The sequence below is a fragment of the Prionailurus viverrinus genome, chromosome E1 (assembly GCF_022837055.1).
Source record: "Prionailurus viverrinus isolate Anna chromosome E1, UM_Priviv_1.0, whole genome shotgun sequence".
Classification (NCBI taxonomy): Eukaryota; Metazoa; Chordata; class Mammalia; order Carnivora; family Felidae; genus Prionailurus; species Prionailurus viverrinus.
This window is the reverse complement of record NC_062574.1, coordinates 41967856-41983824: the sequence shown is the minus strand read 5'-3', so window position 1 is coordinate 41983824 and position 15969 is coordinate 41967856. Positions and strand designations below refer to the sequence as shown.

The window sequence follows — 15969 nt, the reverse complement described above, 5'->3', positions numbered from 1 at the left end:
ATGGTGAGAAACCCCATCTTGGATCAGGAAGACCAAACCATTCTACTATAAATCCAAAGTCTTTCCATTCACACTGTAATATAGAAAATTACAAAGGGGTTGTTGGAAGATGTTCTTTTGTTTTGAAATATTACTAAGCTAAGTGAATTTAGGCTGGTCAAACTTTGAAGTACAAATCATATCGTCAATGACGACTCTGTCTTCCAGGTGAAGTGTTGGGGTTGCTGGGACACAATGGAGCCGGTAAAAGCACTTCTATTAAAATGGTAACAGGAGACACAAAGCCAACTGCAGGAACGGTACGTGACAAGCTCATTGCCAGGGGAAATTTCATTTGCAGTGTCAATATCGTCCTCATATTGTTCTTTCAGCAGATCAAATGATTTTTAGAAAATGAATAAATAGATGATTTATTATAATTGTATATAATTATAATAAATATAATTATAATTAATTATTATTTATTAATTATCAATTAATATATTAATATATAATAATATATTATATTATATTAATATATTAATTAATATATAATATATTAATATTTATAATATTTAATATAATATAATATATTCCATTAGATAATATATAATGCTATAATATATAATATATAATGGAATGTATATTTAATATAATATATATGTAATATAATATAATATATTCCTTTATTTATAATATATAATGCTATAATATATATAATATATAATGGAATATATATTTAATATAATATATGTATTATAATATATATTATAGAATATATAATTTATTATATATAATACACAATGTAATATATAATATAATATATAATATACATAATGTAATATATAATATAATATATAATTTATTATATATAATATACAATGTAATATATAATATATAATGTAGTATATATAATATATCTAGTATAATATGATATATATTCCATTATGTATAATATATAATGCTATATATCATATAATGCATTATATATTTAATATTTAATATTTAATATAATATATAATATATATCATATAATGCATTATATATTTAATATTTAATATAATATATAATATATAATTATATATTACATTGTGTATTATATATATATTACATTATATATATTATAGCATTATATATATTATATATAATGGAATATATATAATGGAATATGTATCTAATCTAATCTAATCTAATATAATATATATTCCATTATATATATTCCATTATATATATAATACATATAATGATACAATATATATAATTATATATATACATATATATATATATATATGTATATATATAATTCATCTGTCCTTTCTTCTTTACCCATTCATCTATCAATGGATACTTGGATTCCTTCCACATCTTGGCTATTGTCCATAATGCTGCAATAAACATGGAGGGAGGTGTATGTCCTTTTGAATTAGTATTATTGTTTTCTTTGGTTAAATACCCAGTAGTGGAATTACTGGATCATATGATAATTCTGTTTTTCATTTTTCGAGGAGCCACTTTTATCTCCTTCAGTAGAGGGAGGATTGGAGCCAAAGCTGGATGCGGATCTGACTTTCCTTGTTCGATGCAGGTGGTTTTAGAAGGCTACAGAACATCTCCAAGGCAACCGGAAGATGACACCATCAAGTTCTTGGGGTACTGTCCTCAGGAGAACTCACTGTGGCCCGGTCTTATGGGGAAAGACCACCTGGAGCTGTACGCAGCAGTGAAAGGAATGAGCAAACAGGAGGCTGCTCTGAGTACTTCTCGGTACAGAAGGAAGCTTTGTGGAGGGAAGACGGGAGGAACATGTCATTTCCTGATTAAATATGGAAAGGAGATCATAAACAAGATCTTTTAATTTTCACGCAAATTAAAACGACTGAAAATCTGAATAAGAACCAAATCATAAGTTTATGCATTTGTGATGATGTTAATGGTCCTTCAGCCTACTGTTTTCAGGTGGATGGTGCTAAGGTTTTCTGTATCGTTGGTGTAGGTAGGAACATGTGCCTTGTGTATAAATCAGTGTCGGGTTTTTTTTGTCAGATTGGTGGAAGCTTTCAAGCTCCAGGAACAACTTAAAGTGCCCGTGAAGGACTTAGCCCATGAAGTAAAGAGGAAGGTAGGTAGGGGGCTGAGCGTTACTCTACACACCCCACGGGTCGGTGCCAGACACGCTGTTCCTCTCCTTCTCATTCCAGCTGTGCTTTGCACTGAGCGTCCTGGGAGACCCATCGGTGGTGCTTCTGGATGAGCCATCCACAGGGGTGGACCCCGAGGGGCAACAGCAAATGTGGTGAGGGACATCAGATTACGTAGTATGAGTCTGGAGTTAATATTCTTTCTACATTTGCTCTATTTATCTTTGATGCTCACATCATCTATTATTTAATTCTGTGAAACTTAATGTAGTATTCAAAATTCCCTACGGAAGGAAAACTAGACACGTTAAGAATCTAATAGAATCTTGAATGTCTTCGCTTGGATTTTCTTTTTCTTACTCTTCTTCCTCTGCCTCTTTTTTCTTTTATTTTTCAGTTGTTGAAAATCCCACAATGTGATGTTTCTCTGTACTCCAGCTTTTTTAAACAAACATTGTTTTCCTCACTATTTCCCAACTTTTCATGCTATGAAGCCAATGAATGTTGTAATATAATTACATAATGCAGTACAATTTTTATTCTTTCTCTCTAGAGCAAAGATTTTTTTTCTTGTGGCTGAATACAGAATTTTCTATTTAGTCTTCCTATTTCTTTCTGTTCATCTATTTTCCCAAATTAGTTTTTCTTCTTTTAAAATTTATTTATTTACTTACTTACTTACTTTATTTATTTATTTATTTATTTATTTAAATTTAAATCCAAGTTAGTTAATATACTGTGTAGTAATCTTGGCTGCAGGAGTAGAACCCAGTGATTCGTCTCTTACATATCCAAGTTACTTTCTAAATGTGAACAATCTCATCCTTTATCTGTAGGCAGGCAATTCAGACCATTGTTAAAAACACAGAGAAGGGTGTTCTCCTGACCACCCACTCCATGGCGGAGGCTGAGGCTGTGTGTGACCGCGTGGCCATCATGGTGTCCGGAAAACTGAGGTGGGTGCCCATCCTTGACCACACTCGGCCCCCAAGTTCCTCAAGGAGAATTGCAGTTCACTGTGACAGCTTGTATTCTTCAGCTCCTTGATCTATGACCGAATATCTTTTGATCTATGATCGAATATCTACCTCTGCATTTGCAGTTGAGGAAGAAATTAAAAGATAAGTGGTTTTTTTTTTTCCTTCAACTCTTTTTTTGTCTTCCCTGGATTAGGTGTATTGGTTCCATTCAAAATCTGAAAAGCAAGTTTGGTAAAGATTATATTCTAGAAGTAAAAATAAAGGACCCCACTCAGGTGGAACCTGTCCACACAGAGATTCTGAAGCTTTTTCCGCAGGCTGCTCAGCAGGAAAGGTAAAGGCCGTTTTTGGCTCGGGTGGCAAGTGTATAGGTTTTCCACTACACATAATTTAGTCTAGGATGAGTCTGGAGAGGAAGAGAAAGGCAGAGCTGGCTTGTTTGTTACAAAACAAGTTGTTTGGAGGTCACTTGGATATATAGAAAAAAGAGCAATTGAAAAGCTATTTTCAGTGGATGTTTCATATCTCAGAAAAGGTGGATGGGGTGTGTGTGTGTGCGTGTGCGTGTGTGTGTGTGTGTGTGTGTGTGTGTGTGTGCATATGCATGGATGTGTAAATTATGCAATGGTTTGAAAAATAGGAACAGAGAATGAACTAAACCATGAATTTAATGTTTTTTAATAGACAATAAAAATTATGTGTCAACCTATGTAGCATTTTACCGAATATAAAATTGTGTCTAGAGCTCCAATAACACACACATACATATTCTTGAGAAAGATTGAGTCAATCCTAAATTAATTGATTATAGGACATTTAATCCTCCCTATGGTTCTTTGAAATTTGTGTGTGGTCAGCTATGAGTTACAAGCAAGGATAACCAAACCCACGTGAATAGCAGAATGAAGCGGAGTTGAATTGAAAGATGTACAGGGTTGGGGTGCCTGGGTGGCTCAGTCAATTGAGCATGTGACTCTTGATTTCAGCTCAGGTCATGATCCCATGGTTCGTAGGATAGAGCCCTGCAGTGGGCTCTGTACTGACAGCCAGAGGTCTGCTTAGGATTCTATCTCTCCCTCTCTCTCTGCCCCTCTCCTTCTGGCACTCTCTCCTTATCTCTCAAGATAAATAAATAAGCATTTAAAAAAGAAAGATTTACAGGGTTTTTTAAATATATTTATTCTGTTAATTTCTTAAAAATAATACTTACTGAATACCTACTATATGCTGGAGACCATGTATCGAGTAGTCAATAAATAGAGAAGATTCTTATGGTGCTTACCATCTTTGGGGGACGAGGATATTAAGCAAATGAAGATACAAAGAAATAAGGAAATGACATTAAGGTAGGACTTTAAAACTGAGCAGAGTTTGGCTGCTGAAGAATGGGGAGAAGAGAACACAGAATGTGTAAAGAACTTAAGTCAAGAATGAACTTTATACCTGCAGAGTGGGGGGAAAAGCTCATATTGTTGATGTGTAAAGGGTGGCATCTCCAAGTGGAGATGCCAAAATACTGAGATGTAGCCCTGTGGCTCAGAAGAAAAGTGAAAGGTCATTGAGAGATTTGGTCTGGCAATCATCAGTGATGGGCATTTTTACTATATAGAAGACCATTAAGTTAGGAGAATGGGTGAAGTCAACAGGGGACATAGAAAAGGGAGAAGGTCTAGGATGAAACACCAGGAACTCTCTGTGTTGAGATTGGATTGAGGAAGAAAAGCTGGTGGGGAAACTACCACCACCACCACAACAGCTATTATGACAAATTATTAAAGTGTGTCTAAAACAGCACTATCTTACCAAATTTCTGCAATGGTGGAAATGCCCATATCTGTGCTGTCCAAAATGGTAGCCAATACCCATATGTGGCTATGGAGCACTTCACACATGGCTAGTGTGACCAAGGGATTGAATTTTACACTTTATTTATTTTAATTAATTTAAATTTAAAAAATCCTTGATGTTTATTTATTTTTGAGAGAGAGAGAGACAAGAGTGTGAGCAGGGGAGGGGCAGAGAGAGAGAGGGAGACAGAGAATCTGAAGCAGGCTCCAGGCTCTGAACCGTCAGCACAGAGCCCGATGTGGGGCTCATGAACTGTGAGATCACAACCTGATCCGAAATCAGAGGTTCAACCAACTGAGCCACCCAGGCACCTCAATTTAAATTTAAATACTACATGTGGCTAGTAGCTAAGATATTAAATAGAACAGGTCTAGAAAGTTAGAAAAAAGGTCACAGATATTGGTGGTTTAAGAAGCTGAGAGAGTGTGTTAGTTTTAAGGAGGATGTCTACAACTGCATTTAATACTTTTGAGAAGTCTAAAAAATAAGAACTAAAGAATGTTCACTGGATTGTACCACATGGAGGTCATGGACGAACTTATTTGGGAAAGGGGAAGCTGGAGGTCAAGAAAAAAAGTTTTTTAATAGGAGATAGTTTGGCAGGTTTCAATATTATAAGAGAGATAGGAAATTAAATGCAGGGGGGAAAATTTTATGAAAAGGTTCCAGGGAGCATGTTCAGGTATTGGCATTAATACGGTAAGAAAGACGGCACAGGCTGAGTATGAAAGATTCTTTATCAGAGATATTTTTCAGTATTTATCTTGAACATTAAATTTAGAGCAACCAGATTTTGGTTGTGACCAGATTTTTATGACTAAAGATAAGTTATTCGGCTCAGATTCATACACTATCAAATTAAACTACTTAGACTTTTACTCAAAGAAAACTTTGAAAATTTATTTTGGCCATCAATTTCTCCCCACTGTTATAACACTGTGATAAGTGGGACTCTTTTCTTCCCCCAGATATTCCTCCATGATGGCATATAAACTACCTGTGGAAGCCGTTCGCCCTCTGTCTCAGGCCTTTTTCAAATTAGAGGCAGGTAAGATTAGACAGACTTTATCGTGCGTATTTTTACATGGAATATATACTATATGAGTTCAAGTGGAAAGATCGTATAATCAGCCAAAACTTAGACAACCTCCACTGGACTAGTCTTACAAACCCTGACAGAAATGGAGTGGTGGCTCTGGAATCAGGTTTACTCCCCCTGATTTTTCCTCTGCTAACAAGGTAACTCAGCTGCCGGGAAGCCAGAATGTTCTCTCCTGGTTCCATTGCATAGTATTGGAGGATAATTATCAACATGTCCCAGAGAATACTGAGGGAACCTTCTTGCATCTCGATGTTTATCATAGTCAGAGGGGTAGGGAGCAAGAATGAGGAGACAACGAAAGGAGGCTCAAATGAAGGTCCGAGAAGGACAGTACACAGGGCTGCGATGTGACAAGTTAGGATCAGTGGGGGGGAGGGGGGGAGGGGTTGAACTTGTTCTAGAGACACTGACTAGAGGTCACACTGGCTATTGATGAGGCCTTGACGTGTAGAAATATGGGATTCACTCAAATGGTACCTGCATGCAGGGTACTCCTCCGTAGATTCTTATAAATATAGAGACCCAACAATACCCAACAGTCGATTTGGAGTCCAATAATACATATGTAGGAATCAAAAGGCAAAATACCAAAATAGGACGTGAGGAGCTCTTCGAAGAAAAAGTCTGTGGCAATTTATGTATTCATGCATTACTCTTCTTTGTTGGGCCATATCGACATTTTTCTTTAAGTTAACCTTCCAAAAAAATTAATGACTTGGCCTGTATCTTCAAGTGTCTCATGGACCTGAGGTTACTGCTTATATTATGTACTTTGAAAACACTTTTGGTGAAAACCATGTAAGCCACTGATGTCAGTCCCTTTGAAATGCAGTGAAACAGACCTTCGACCTGGAAGAATACAGCCTCTCTCAGGCTACCTTGGAACAGGTGAGCTTTCTTTAAACCAGGGAGCATCATCCGGGAGCCTTTGTGTGAAACTCTGTATGTATCCATCTTTCAGAAACACCCTGACATGTGTGTTTCCTTATTTATTTTCTCCCACTTAGGTATTCTTAGAACTCTCTAAAGAACAGGAGCTGGGAAATCTTGATGATGAAGTTGATACAACAGTTAGATGGAAACTCCTCCCACAAGAAGAGCCTTAAAACCCTGAGTCTCCTAATGTTAGGTTTTAGGTCCTACTACATTATTAGTTTCCAGAATTCTAGAACAATCTGCCATATTACCACAGGTAACAAACAAACCAACAAAAACATTCAGTAGTTTAAACAACCAATAATGATTAAGAATTTAAATGGCTTTCAACATTCTAGAATGGAGGGAGGGGAGAAGCAAAGATAGGGAAAGATAGTGAGTGTAACATAATCAGACATTATAGTAATCACTAGTAAGACCTATTTTGTGCTCAATATTAATTCAAAAATCATAATGTTAGTCCACTTTTTTATTATTTTCAATAAGGCTGGATGCTAAACACATTTTATGAATAAAACATTGTATTTTTGAACCTGAACTTTAAATATATCAGCTCTTTTTAAAGCATTATTTACTCAAATACCAACTTAATGTAATATTGACCATAAGATGATCTAATAAGTTGGTGGATAAAATGACACAGTATAACCTTTAGATATAATTAAATTTTCTGATTATAACATAAGGATATGTTCATGTAAGGATATATAGAAATTATATCGACGAAGATAATAGTAATCTATAGTAAAACACCAGCATAAATATTTTAGCTACCTATCATCAATGCTCTTTTCATGAGTACCTTCTCAAAGTTGACATCAGTGGGCATGGTGATTTCCTATGTTTTTCCACTTCACGGTTCATGAACATTTCCCATATCATTGTAATGCCTTTGGGTTATGAAATGGCTGCATTGGATTCCTTTGATGTACTATCATGGTTTTACTTAACTTTTTTTACTATTATCTGACATTTTTGGTTACATGCTAGTTTATCTTTTATAAATAAAGCTGTGACGAACTTCTCTTCAGTCTTCTCTTATTACAGTCTTGGGTAAGTAGTTCCAATATCAACAAATAGCTCTCTGCTCTATGAAATCTGGGTAACTTTGTTCTCTGACCAACAGAAAAGTTCAGTACCTATCCTAAGCTTCTGAAACCCCCACAGGACCTTTTAATGTCGTGCTCATCCCTGACTCTGACTTCCTTCATCTGCTGAATTCCTGTTGTCTGGTCTGTGGTTTGTGTCAGTTCCTTAACCTTCACCTTGGCCTTGACTTAAAGGTAGAACTTGGCCCCTTACCTTGATTCCTACAAACAGCCATTCCACGGGTCATTTATAAAAGAGGCACATCCTCCTACCTTGTAGGAGTGCCTAAAATTAAATTAGAATGCATAAAAATTTGGCATTTTTTCTGTAATGTTCTAGTTTTCTTAAAACGGAAATTCCATTCAATTCGTTGGATCATTAAAACCAACAAAGAAATATATTTATGATTTCAGTAGATGAAACATTTTCTATCCCTAGATTACCACACCTCTTCAGTTGCTTTAGTTCAATGGTTCTCAACTGGGGGCAGTCACCCCTGTCCCCCCCCCCCCCCCCCACCACACACACACACACACACACACAGGGGACAATTGGCATTATTTGGAGTTGTTTTTGATTATCTCGACAGGGGGTTGCTACTGGCATCCAGGGGGTAGAGGCTAGGGATGCTGCTAAACATCCTACAATACACAGGATGGCTTTCCACGAAAAAGAATTATCCAGCTCAAAATGTCAATAGTGCCCATACTGAGACTCTAATTCTTGCTAACCCTGTGAGCTCATCCTCTAGGTTTGATTATTCACCACCCAGCATCTGAGACTGTCTCAAGTCCCTATGTCATCTGTGATCCTCCAGGGACTTTTTTTTTTTCTATGAGTCTTTTCTTCCAGGTCCTAATGGCTCATCCAGAGAAAAAGGTGGTACTTTTGGGCTTGCTTCATATCTGGGATGGATTATCACAATTGGTCAAAAAGAGAAGCTTGGTAAAAAAATAACACCTTCCACTTTCTACCCATGTCCTTACTCTGGTCAAACAGTGATTTGCTTTGACCAAAAAGGATACAGCAAGGTTCTGTGATGTCTTCTGATGCACCTGTTTGGCAGTGGGTGCTGCTAGCTATCAGATGAAAGTACTTCCTCTAACAAACCTTCTTTAGCTTCTTTGAATAGGCAGGCATTCTGGACTTTAACTTTGTAAATTTCCTGCTTCTATAGGTGAAAATCATTCAAGTGTAGTATGTTTCATTCCTTAAAGTTTTGCTTTGCAGTCATTGCTCGTAACTCCAACTTCTCTGGCCACATGCTGTGACTACCAGGAAAACATAGTTTTGGAATGGGTAGGACCTCTCAATGCTTTCCAGCCATAGTGTCTTAACTAATCACAAAAGGTCCACATTGTTGGTGATTTCCAATTGCACAAAGCCTCGTTCCTGGTTGTGATTTCTGTATTCCTTGGATTTTCCAGCTTGTAAGAAATGGAATCACGTACCTTAATCCAGGTAATGAGGGGCTTGTTGTAGTCCCGGCCTATCCAAGAAGAAAGAGAGTTCTGAAAGAGACAGCTTGAAGGTTACTGTGGATTCAAGACAACCACAGGACTCTTTAGAAGAGTGTACTATATTAGCTAAGCCAGAAAAATACATATAAGAGTGGCGACTGTGGATTTTACTCTACCCATGATACTCAGCTTCTTGCTCAGCTCTGCCTTTCCTGAAATATGGGCTTCTTCCCCCAGTTAGTTTTCTCAACTACTTCTGCGTACTTAAAGCTGTGGCTTACCTCTATCTTTAACTTATCCCATGGCTTCCATTGTCCTTCCTACCTCATTGCCTTTCTCTGTGCGTCTGTTTGACTTCGTCTGTATTGCCCGGCTCCATTTCTGGAGAATCAAAGCTTGTGATTGGCTTTGTCTCTATTTGAGCTGAGCTGTTTATAACCAACAACACATAGGCTGAATGTGCTATCGTCTGGCACCCATGATACAAATTATGGTCAACTTTACAATAAGAACAGCCTGGGCCCTCATCCCTCAGGAAGGCAGTTTCCAAGAAGCAGCAAGAAGCTGGTAAGTACGATGCTTGGCACATTCCATAAAACCGATAGAGTTTAACCCATACACAGAATTCATGTCTTTTAACACAGATTCTCCTCACATTGAAAATGCCTTGGAAGATCTGGCAGGATTACTCTGGATTAGGTTAAAAATACCAATGGTTACTGGGCACCTGGGTGGCTCAGTCGGTTGAGCGCCAGACTCCTGATTTTGGCTCAGGTCATCATCCCAGGGTTGTGGGATCAAGCCCTGTGTTGGGCTCTGTGCTGAGTGTGGAGTCTGCTTAAGATTCTCTCTCTCTCCCTCCTACCCTTCCCCCTCCCCCACTTGGGCACTCTCTCTCAAATAATAATAATTTAAAAAATACCAATGATTGCAAGTAACACAAATGGGCATTTATTGCCCAGAAATTTTCCATGTCTCCATTCACTTGATCTTTTAAAAATATGGTAAAATAGGGGCCCCTGGGTGGCTCAGCCGGCTAAGCATTTGACTCCTGACTTTGGCTCAGATCATGATCTCACACTTTGTGAGTTCAAGCCCTGCATTGGACTCTGCACTGACAATGCAGAGCCTACTTGGGATTCTCTCTCTCTCTCTCTCTCTGCCCCTCCTGCACACTCTCTCTCCCCCTCTCAACTTTTAAAAAAATGCTGTAAAGTAAATATATATAAACACATGTATAACATAAAATTTGCTTGAAATAAACTAGATATAAATATTGTATGAATATGAACACTTATACAAAATATCTACAGTAGGAAAATTCATGGAAACCAAAAGTAGATTAGAGGTCATCAGGAGCTGAGAGAGTGGGTGAATGAAGGATATTGTGTAATAGTTATAAATTCCTGTTTAGGGTAATGAAAAAGTTTCAGAATTAGATAGTAATGATGGTTGCAAAGTATTATGAATGCAATTAATGTCACTGAATTTTATATTTCAAAATGGTTAAAATGGCAAGTTCAATCCATTTAATTTTAAAAGTATAATTTAAGGGGTGCCTGGGTGGCTCAGTCGGTTAAGTGTCCGACTTCAGCTCAGTTCATGATCTTGCAGTCCGTGAGTTCGAGCCCCACCTCGAGCCCTGTGCTGACAGTTCAGAGCCTGGAGCCTGGAGCCTGCTTCGGATTCTGTGTCTCCCTCTCTCTCTGCCCCTCCCCCGTTCATGTTCTGTCTCTCTCACTCTGAAAAATGAATAAATGTTAAAAAAATTTGTTTAAGTATAATTTAAAGTAATTTTCACATAGTACCTGTTATTTGAAAGAAAATCATACTATGTTTACATGTCTAGAATATAAAAGATTTTTCCGGCTAGGCTAATACATTCTTGTATCATTCACGCATATTCACACCACAGGTAATATTATACCTACTGTTTCGTATTTGTCTTATTTAATAACATACTATGAGCATCAGACTTTCCCAGTTTATTATATATCTATGTCATTTGTTTGCAATCTATATATTATTTTAATGTTTGAATGTACCAAAAAAGTTATAGTTGAAAAATCAATGGAGAGGGGCGCCTGGGTGGCTCAGTCGGTTAAGCGTCCGACTTCAGCTCAGGTCAAGATCTCGCACTCCGTGAGTTCGAGCCCCGCATCGGGCTCTGTGCTGACAGCTCAGAGCCTGGAGCCTGTTTCAGATTCTGTGTCTCCCTCTCTCTGACCCTCCCCTGTTCATGCTCTGTCTCTCCCTGTCTCAAAAATAAATAAAACGTTAAAAAAAAATTAAAAAAAAAAAAAAGAAAAATCAATGGAGAGATACATAGATGGGGGCACCTGGGTGGTTCAGTCAGTTAAGCATCTGACTTCGGCTCAGGTCACGATCTCATAGTTCGCAGGTTCGAGCCCCGGTTCGGGCTCTGTGCTGACAGCTCACAGCTGGAGCCGGCTTCAGAGTCTCTCTCTCTCTCTCTCTCTCTCTCTCTCTCTCTCTCTCTGTGTCCCTCCCCTGCTTGCGCTCTGTCTCTCCCTGTCTCTTAAAAATAAATAAACTTTGGGAAAAAAAAGTAACTTTGGACTTTGCTCCTGGACTGGTGCAAGAGGCATACAGGCTGGCCTTTTCAGATCTAGAATAATTGTGCTGTCATATTAATGAAAAGATTAAGAATAAACTCCATCATTAGGAAACTGTGGCCAAGAACCTACCTTGAAGACGATGTTAAATGAAATAGGAGAGGAGATCATTGTAACAAATGGGCTAATAAATAACTTGGAATTGGAAACTCCATGTCAAGAACAAACTGACAGTTCGCGGAAGGGGCTCTGTGAATCCCCTGAAGAAGATTATAAAGATGTGGAACATCTCAAAAAAACAAAACAAAACAAAAAAAACAATAGGCGTCCCCATTTGCCTCAAGTAACATACCTAGAGCTTTATTAAGAGATCAAATCTTGACCGTGAAGAAACAAAGTTGAGACACCTACAGCCACGAAGAAGCCCCCAAATGAACAAAGGAACGAAAACAGGAAGATTAAAGAAATGCCATGAATAACTCCTGATGAGTTCAGCGGTACTCCTAAGTATATGAACTCTCACTTAACCGACTGTTAAATGCATGATGTTATTAAAGAAATCAACAAGGCAGCTGCCAGTAAACACAAGATGCTACACCAACCCCCAAAATCCATGAGTTATGTGGTCATAAATCGACCACAGATTTATTGACGAAGAAACAAAAGATGCCAAAGGTCATTATTTTATAGCGGAAGCTGACATAAAGGAGTCCATAACTTTGAAAGCTTACCCAAGGGTTAATGTGATACTGAATATTTGACAAAATTGCCAGAGGCTATCAGAGATTGAGGGGGCGACTTTACCCATTATGTTATAACCTAAGACCCTTGTGAACTTTGGAATGGGCCAACAGTAGGGTTTCTGTTGAGAGGCTATTCCTATAATTTTTTTTTTATTTTTTAAAGTTTATGTATTTATTTTTGGGAGAGAGAGAGAGAGAGAGAGAGTGAGCAGGGGAAGGGCAGAGAGAACGCGTGAGAGGGAGAATCCCGAACAATCCCGATCTGGTAGCACAGAGCCCGATGTGGGGTTCTCTATAATTTCTTTATATAAATATTCTCTTGAGTGGTTTAATTTTCTTTTTTCTTGTTTCTTCTCAAAATAAAACATTTTGGAATGAAATATGTACATTTAAACATTTACTTCATTTCGGCAAATATTTAACCACCTACCATATGAGCCTTTGCGGTAAATACAGAATGCAACTAAAAAAAAACGTTCATGTCTAGCTTTTGCGTTTAGCAGACAATGCTGCAGACCCCATAAGGGAGGTACAGACGTAGTAACGGAAGGAAAAGGTCAAGAAAATAAGGTCAAGGATACCCAGGCCTTTTGGAATTAAAGGTCACTAGTGTCTAAATTCCATCAACGGCATTTCGGTCTACAGGCAAACTTCCTAGAAACTGGAATTGGGGCCAGTTTATTCATCTAATTATTGTACATTCCCTTTTGACGTTAGGGTAGACCTTACATGAAATGCGTTCAGTGTAAACGAGTCGGTAAACCTCAATCTATAATGAAATTGTACTAAAAGTGTTCTGAGATGGAAAAAGATAACATGTGTGAGCAGGTTGGTAGTGGTGGTGGGCATGGAAAATGAGTGCTTGGATTATAAGAATTCAACCATGTTTCTCCTCTGCACGTGGGGACGCTGGTCCATGTCTGCACCATCTACTCTGCAGGTTTATCTCAAGAGCAGAGAGGGGAAAAAAAAAAAGCGTCTCACCAGGCCCCGTGGCCTGGTTAACACTGTCAATGTGACGATCACACAGTAGGTTAGGGGCACCACACGCACAAAAGGTTACAAAAAAGGTAACATTGACCGAATCAGTTGCCACGAGGGTCCACCAACAACCCACCACTGTGCTACACGATCTAGACCCCTACAATATGCGCCATTAGTGGAAAACATCATCAGTCAGATGAGAAGAATTGGACTTCGGAACAGACTGAACCTTAGTAGAATCATCAGCGAAGTTTTCTAAAGACAGAAACACAGCGAACTCCAGAAACAGGAAGACCTTAAAATACTATTTCGGATTTTGCTTTAGTTACATTTGGGAGTGCTTGCTGAGCTTCTGACTTTCCTTTTTCTAAGGACAGCTTTATCTCTTTTTGGCAGCTCCTGGGGAGATGGGGGTGCCTCTAGCAGCTGCAGCTACATCATGGGATTCCAAACTAGTGATTACAACAGATGAGCCAGAGCACTACCAAATCCAGCCAGGGACCATTTGAGTTCCGTCCCAGAGGTCTGAGCAAGAACAGACATGGCTGGCACCTGGCGCCTCTCTATGGAGAGGTCCACAAACTCTTGGTGCTGAGATTTTGTTCTAGAGTAATTCTGGTCTCATCCCAATAGTGGATTCTAGCCACTCTGCCCACAAAATGGGTATTTGTATGTGTACTGGGTACACGTACACAATGGGTACTTTTGTGTACACAATGGTTATTTCTTCACAAAGCAAATGATCAACATAGAGAAACTAATAAGAAGAAAACATGCAAAAGAAGAAATTGAAAGCTAAAATTACTGGGGTGCCTGGGTGGCTCACTCGCTTAAGTGTCTGACTCTTGATCTCAGCTCAGGTCATGATCTCACGCTTCATGAGTTTGAGCTCCGCATTGGGCTCTGTGCTGATAGGGCAGAGCCTGGTTGGGATTCTCTGTCTCCCCCTCTCTCTGCCTTTCCCTCTAGTGTTCTCTCTCTCTCTCTCTCTCTCTCTCTCTCTCTCAAAAATCAATAAATAAACTTAAAAAAAAAAAAAAAAGAAAGCTAAAAGTACTGCTGTAGCTAAAATTCCAGAGAACTTGTAGTTCAAGTTTACCTGAAAGTTTTCTTTACTTAGAAAATGAATCATGAACTACATATGTTTTTGTTTTGTTTTGTGTGTGTGTGTGCGTGTGTGTTTACCTCAATAAAGCTTTGTTATCATCTGAGACAGCCAAGCTTCCCCAAGTTCACAACCTTTCAGGACACACTGATTCAGCTCTCTGCCATGGATTTGAAAGTATAATCTGGGAGCTAATGGACCAAATAAAGTTGGCAAGAAAGAAGAGGCATCTACCATCTCTTCTTAGGAAGCTAGAGCCTTTCAAGAGAAAGGCTTACCTTGGCCAATAGCCACTCCCATATATATATACCATCAAGGCCTGATCCTCTCACTCTTCATCATAATTGCCTGGAAAAACCCCAATCTTGGTTTTAAACCTGTATTAGGGAGACGAACATTGGTGGAGAGTACACAGGAACAAAATAACTAGTCTCACTTTAAATGAATGGCTACAACCTGTCTTCAAGCGGAGCCTTAGTTCTACCTGGCAACTGCACTTCATCCCCCGAATCTGTTTACTCTTGAACTGGGTTGGAGGACTAATTAACCTACTTGTCATGTCTTCTTGCTTCTCAGACTCTGACATCTCTCTCTCTCTCCCCGCTCTTACTTTCAGCAGAAGACCTTGCTTCCCACTTGACTATTGACGTGTAAGCAATTAGAAGAGTGTTTTCACGAGCTTTCGCAATCTCAGCAACCAACCAGGTTTCAATGTACCCCATATACTCTTTCTTCTCATTACTGTGAATGAACAACATTCCTACATAAGGCCAGTATTCGTACCTGTCCACGTGATGCCATCGTCATCCCCCTCCCCTGCTTATGAACACACTGTCAAATGACTGCCCCTTGCCTGCATTATCTGTAAGATCATGGCCCATAAGGACCGCTTCTTAAATGAAATGGGAGGATTTCTCGTGACCAAGAGTTGAGAAGGACAGTAATCCCGATAACTTTAGGCTCCCACAGCAAACTCTGAGAAAACCAATGGCATAGTACTCATATGAAAATCACCAGCATTCTTTGCTC

At 38.5% G+C, this 15969-nt stretch overlaps 2 protein-coding genes and 1 pseudogene across 3 annotated transcripts in view; all 3 read left to right on the top strand.

Moving 5' to 3' along the window:
* The window catches only part of LOC125151157 (ATP-binding cassette sub-family A member 10-like), a 73151-nt gene extending 62526 nt beyond the window's left edge, over nucleotides 1-10625 (top strand). The window contains 9 exon segments of the mRNA XM_047831685.1: nucleotides 208-299; nucleotides 1565-1743; nucleotides 2023-2098; nucleotides 2178-2272; nucleotides 2954-3073; nucleotides 3291-3431; nucleotides 5914-5993; nucleotides 6880-6935; nucleotides 7055-10625. Coding sequence (XP_047687641.1) covers nucleotides 208-299; nucleotides 1565-1743; nucleotides 2023-2098; nucleotides 2178-2272; nucleotides 2954-3073; nucleotides 3291-3431; nucleotides 5914-5993; nucleotides 6880-6935; nucleotides 7055-7153 — 938 coding nt within the window. The 3' untranslated portion in view covers nucleotides 7154-10625.
* Nucleotides 5915-15969, top strand: part of ABCA6 (ATP binding cassette subfamily A member 6) — a 74711-nt gene continuing 64656 nt past the window's right edge. Inside the window, exons 1-2 of one of the 2 annotated variants that reach the window (XM_047831687.1) lie at nucleotides 5915-5993; nucleotides 6880-6935. The gene's annotated coding sequence lies outside the window, so the exon portion shown is untranslated. Of the gene's footprint in view, nucleotides 5994-6074; nucleotides 6936-15969 lie in introns of those variants that run through there. The other variant, XM_047831688.1, reaches the window with a different exon arrangement.
* On the top strand, nucleotides 10011-14672 carry LOC125151217 (spindle and kinetochore-associated protein 1-like; annotated as a pseudogene).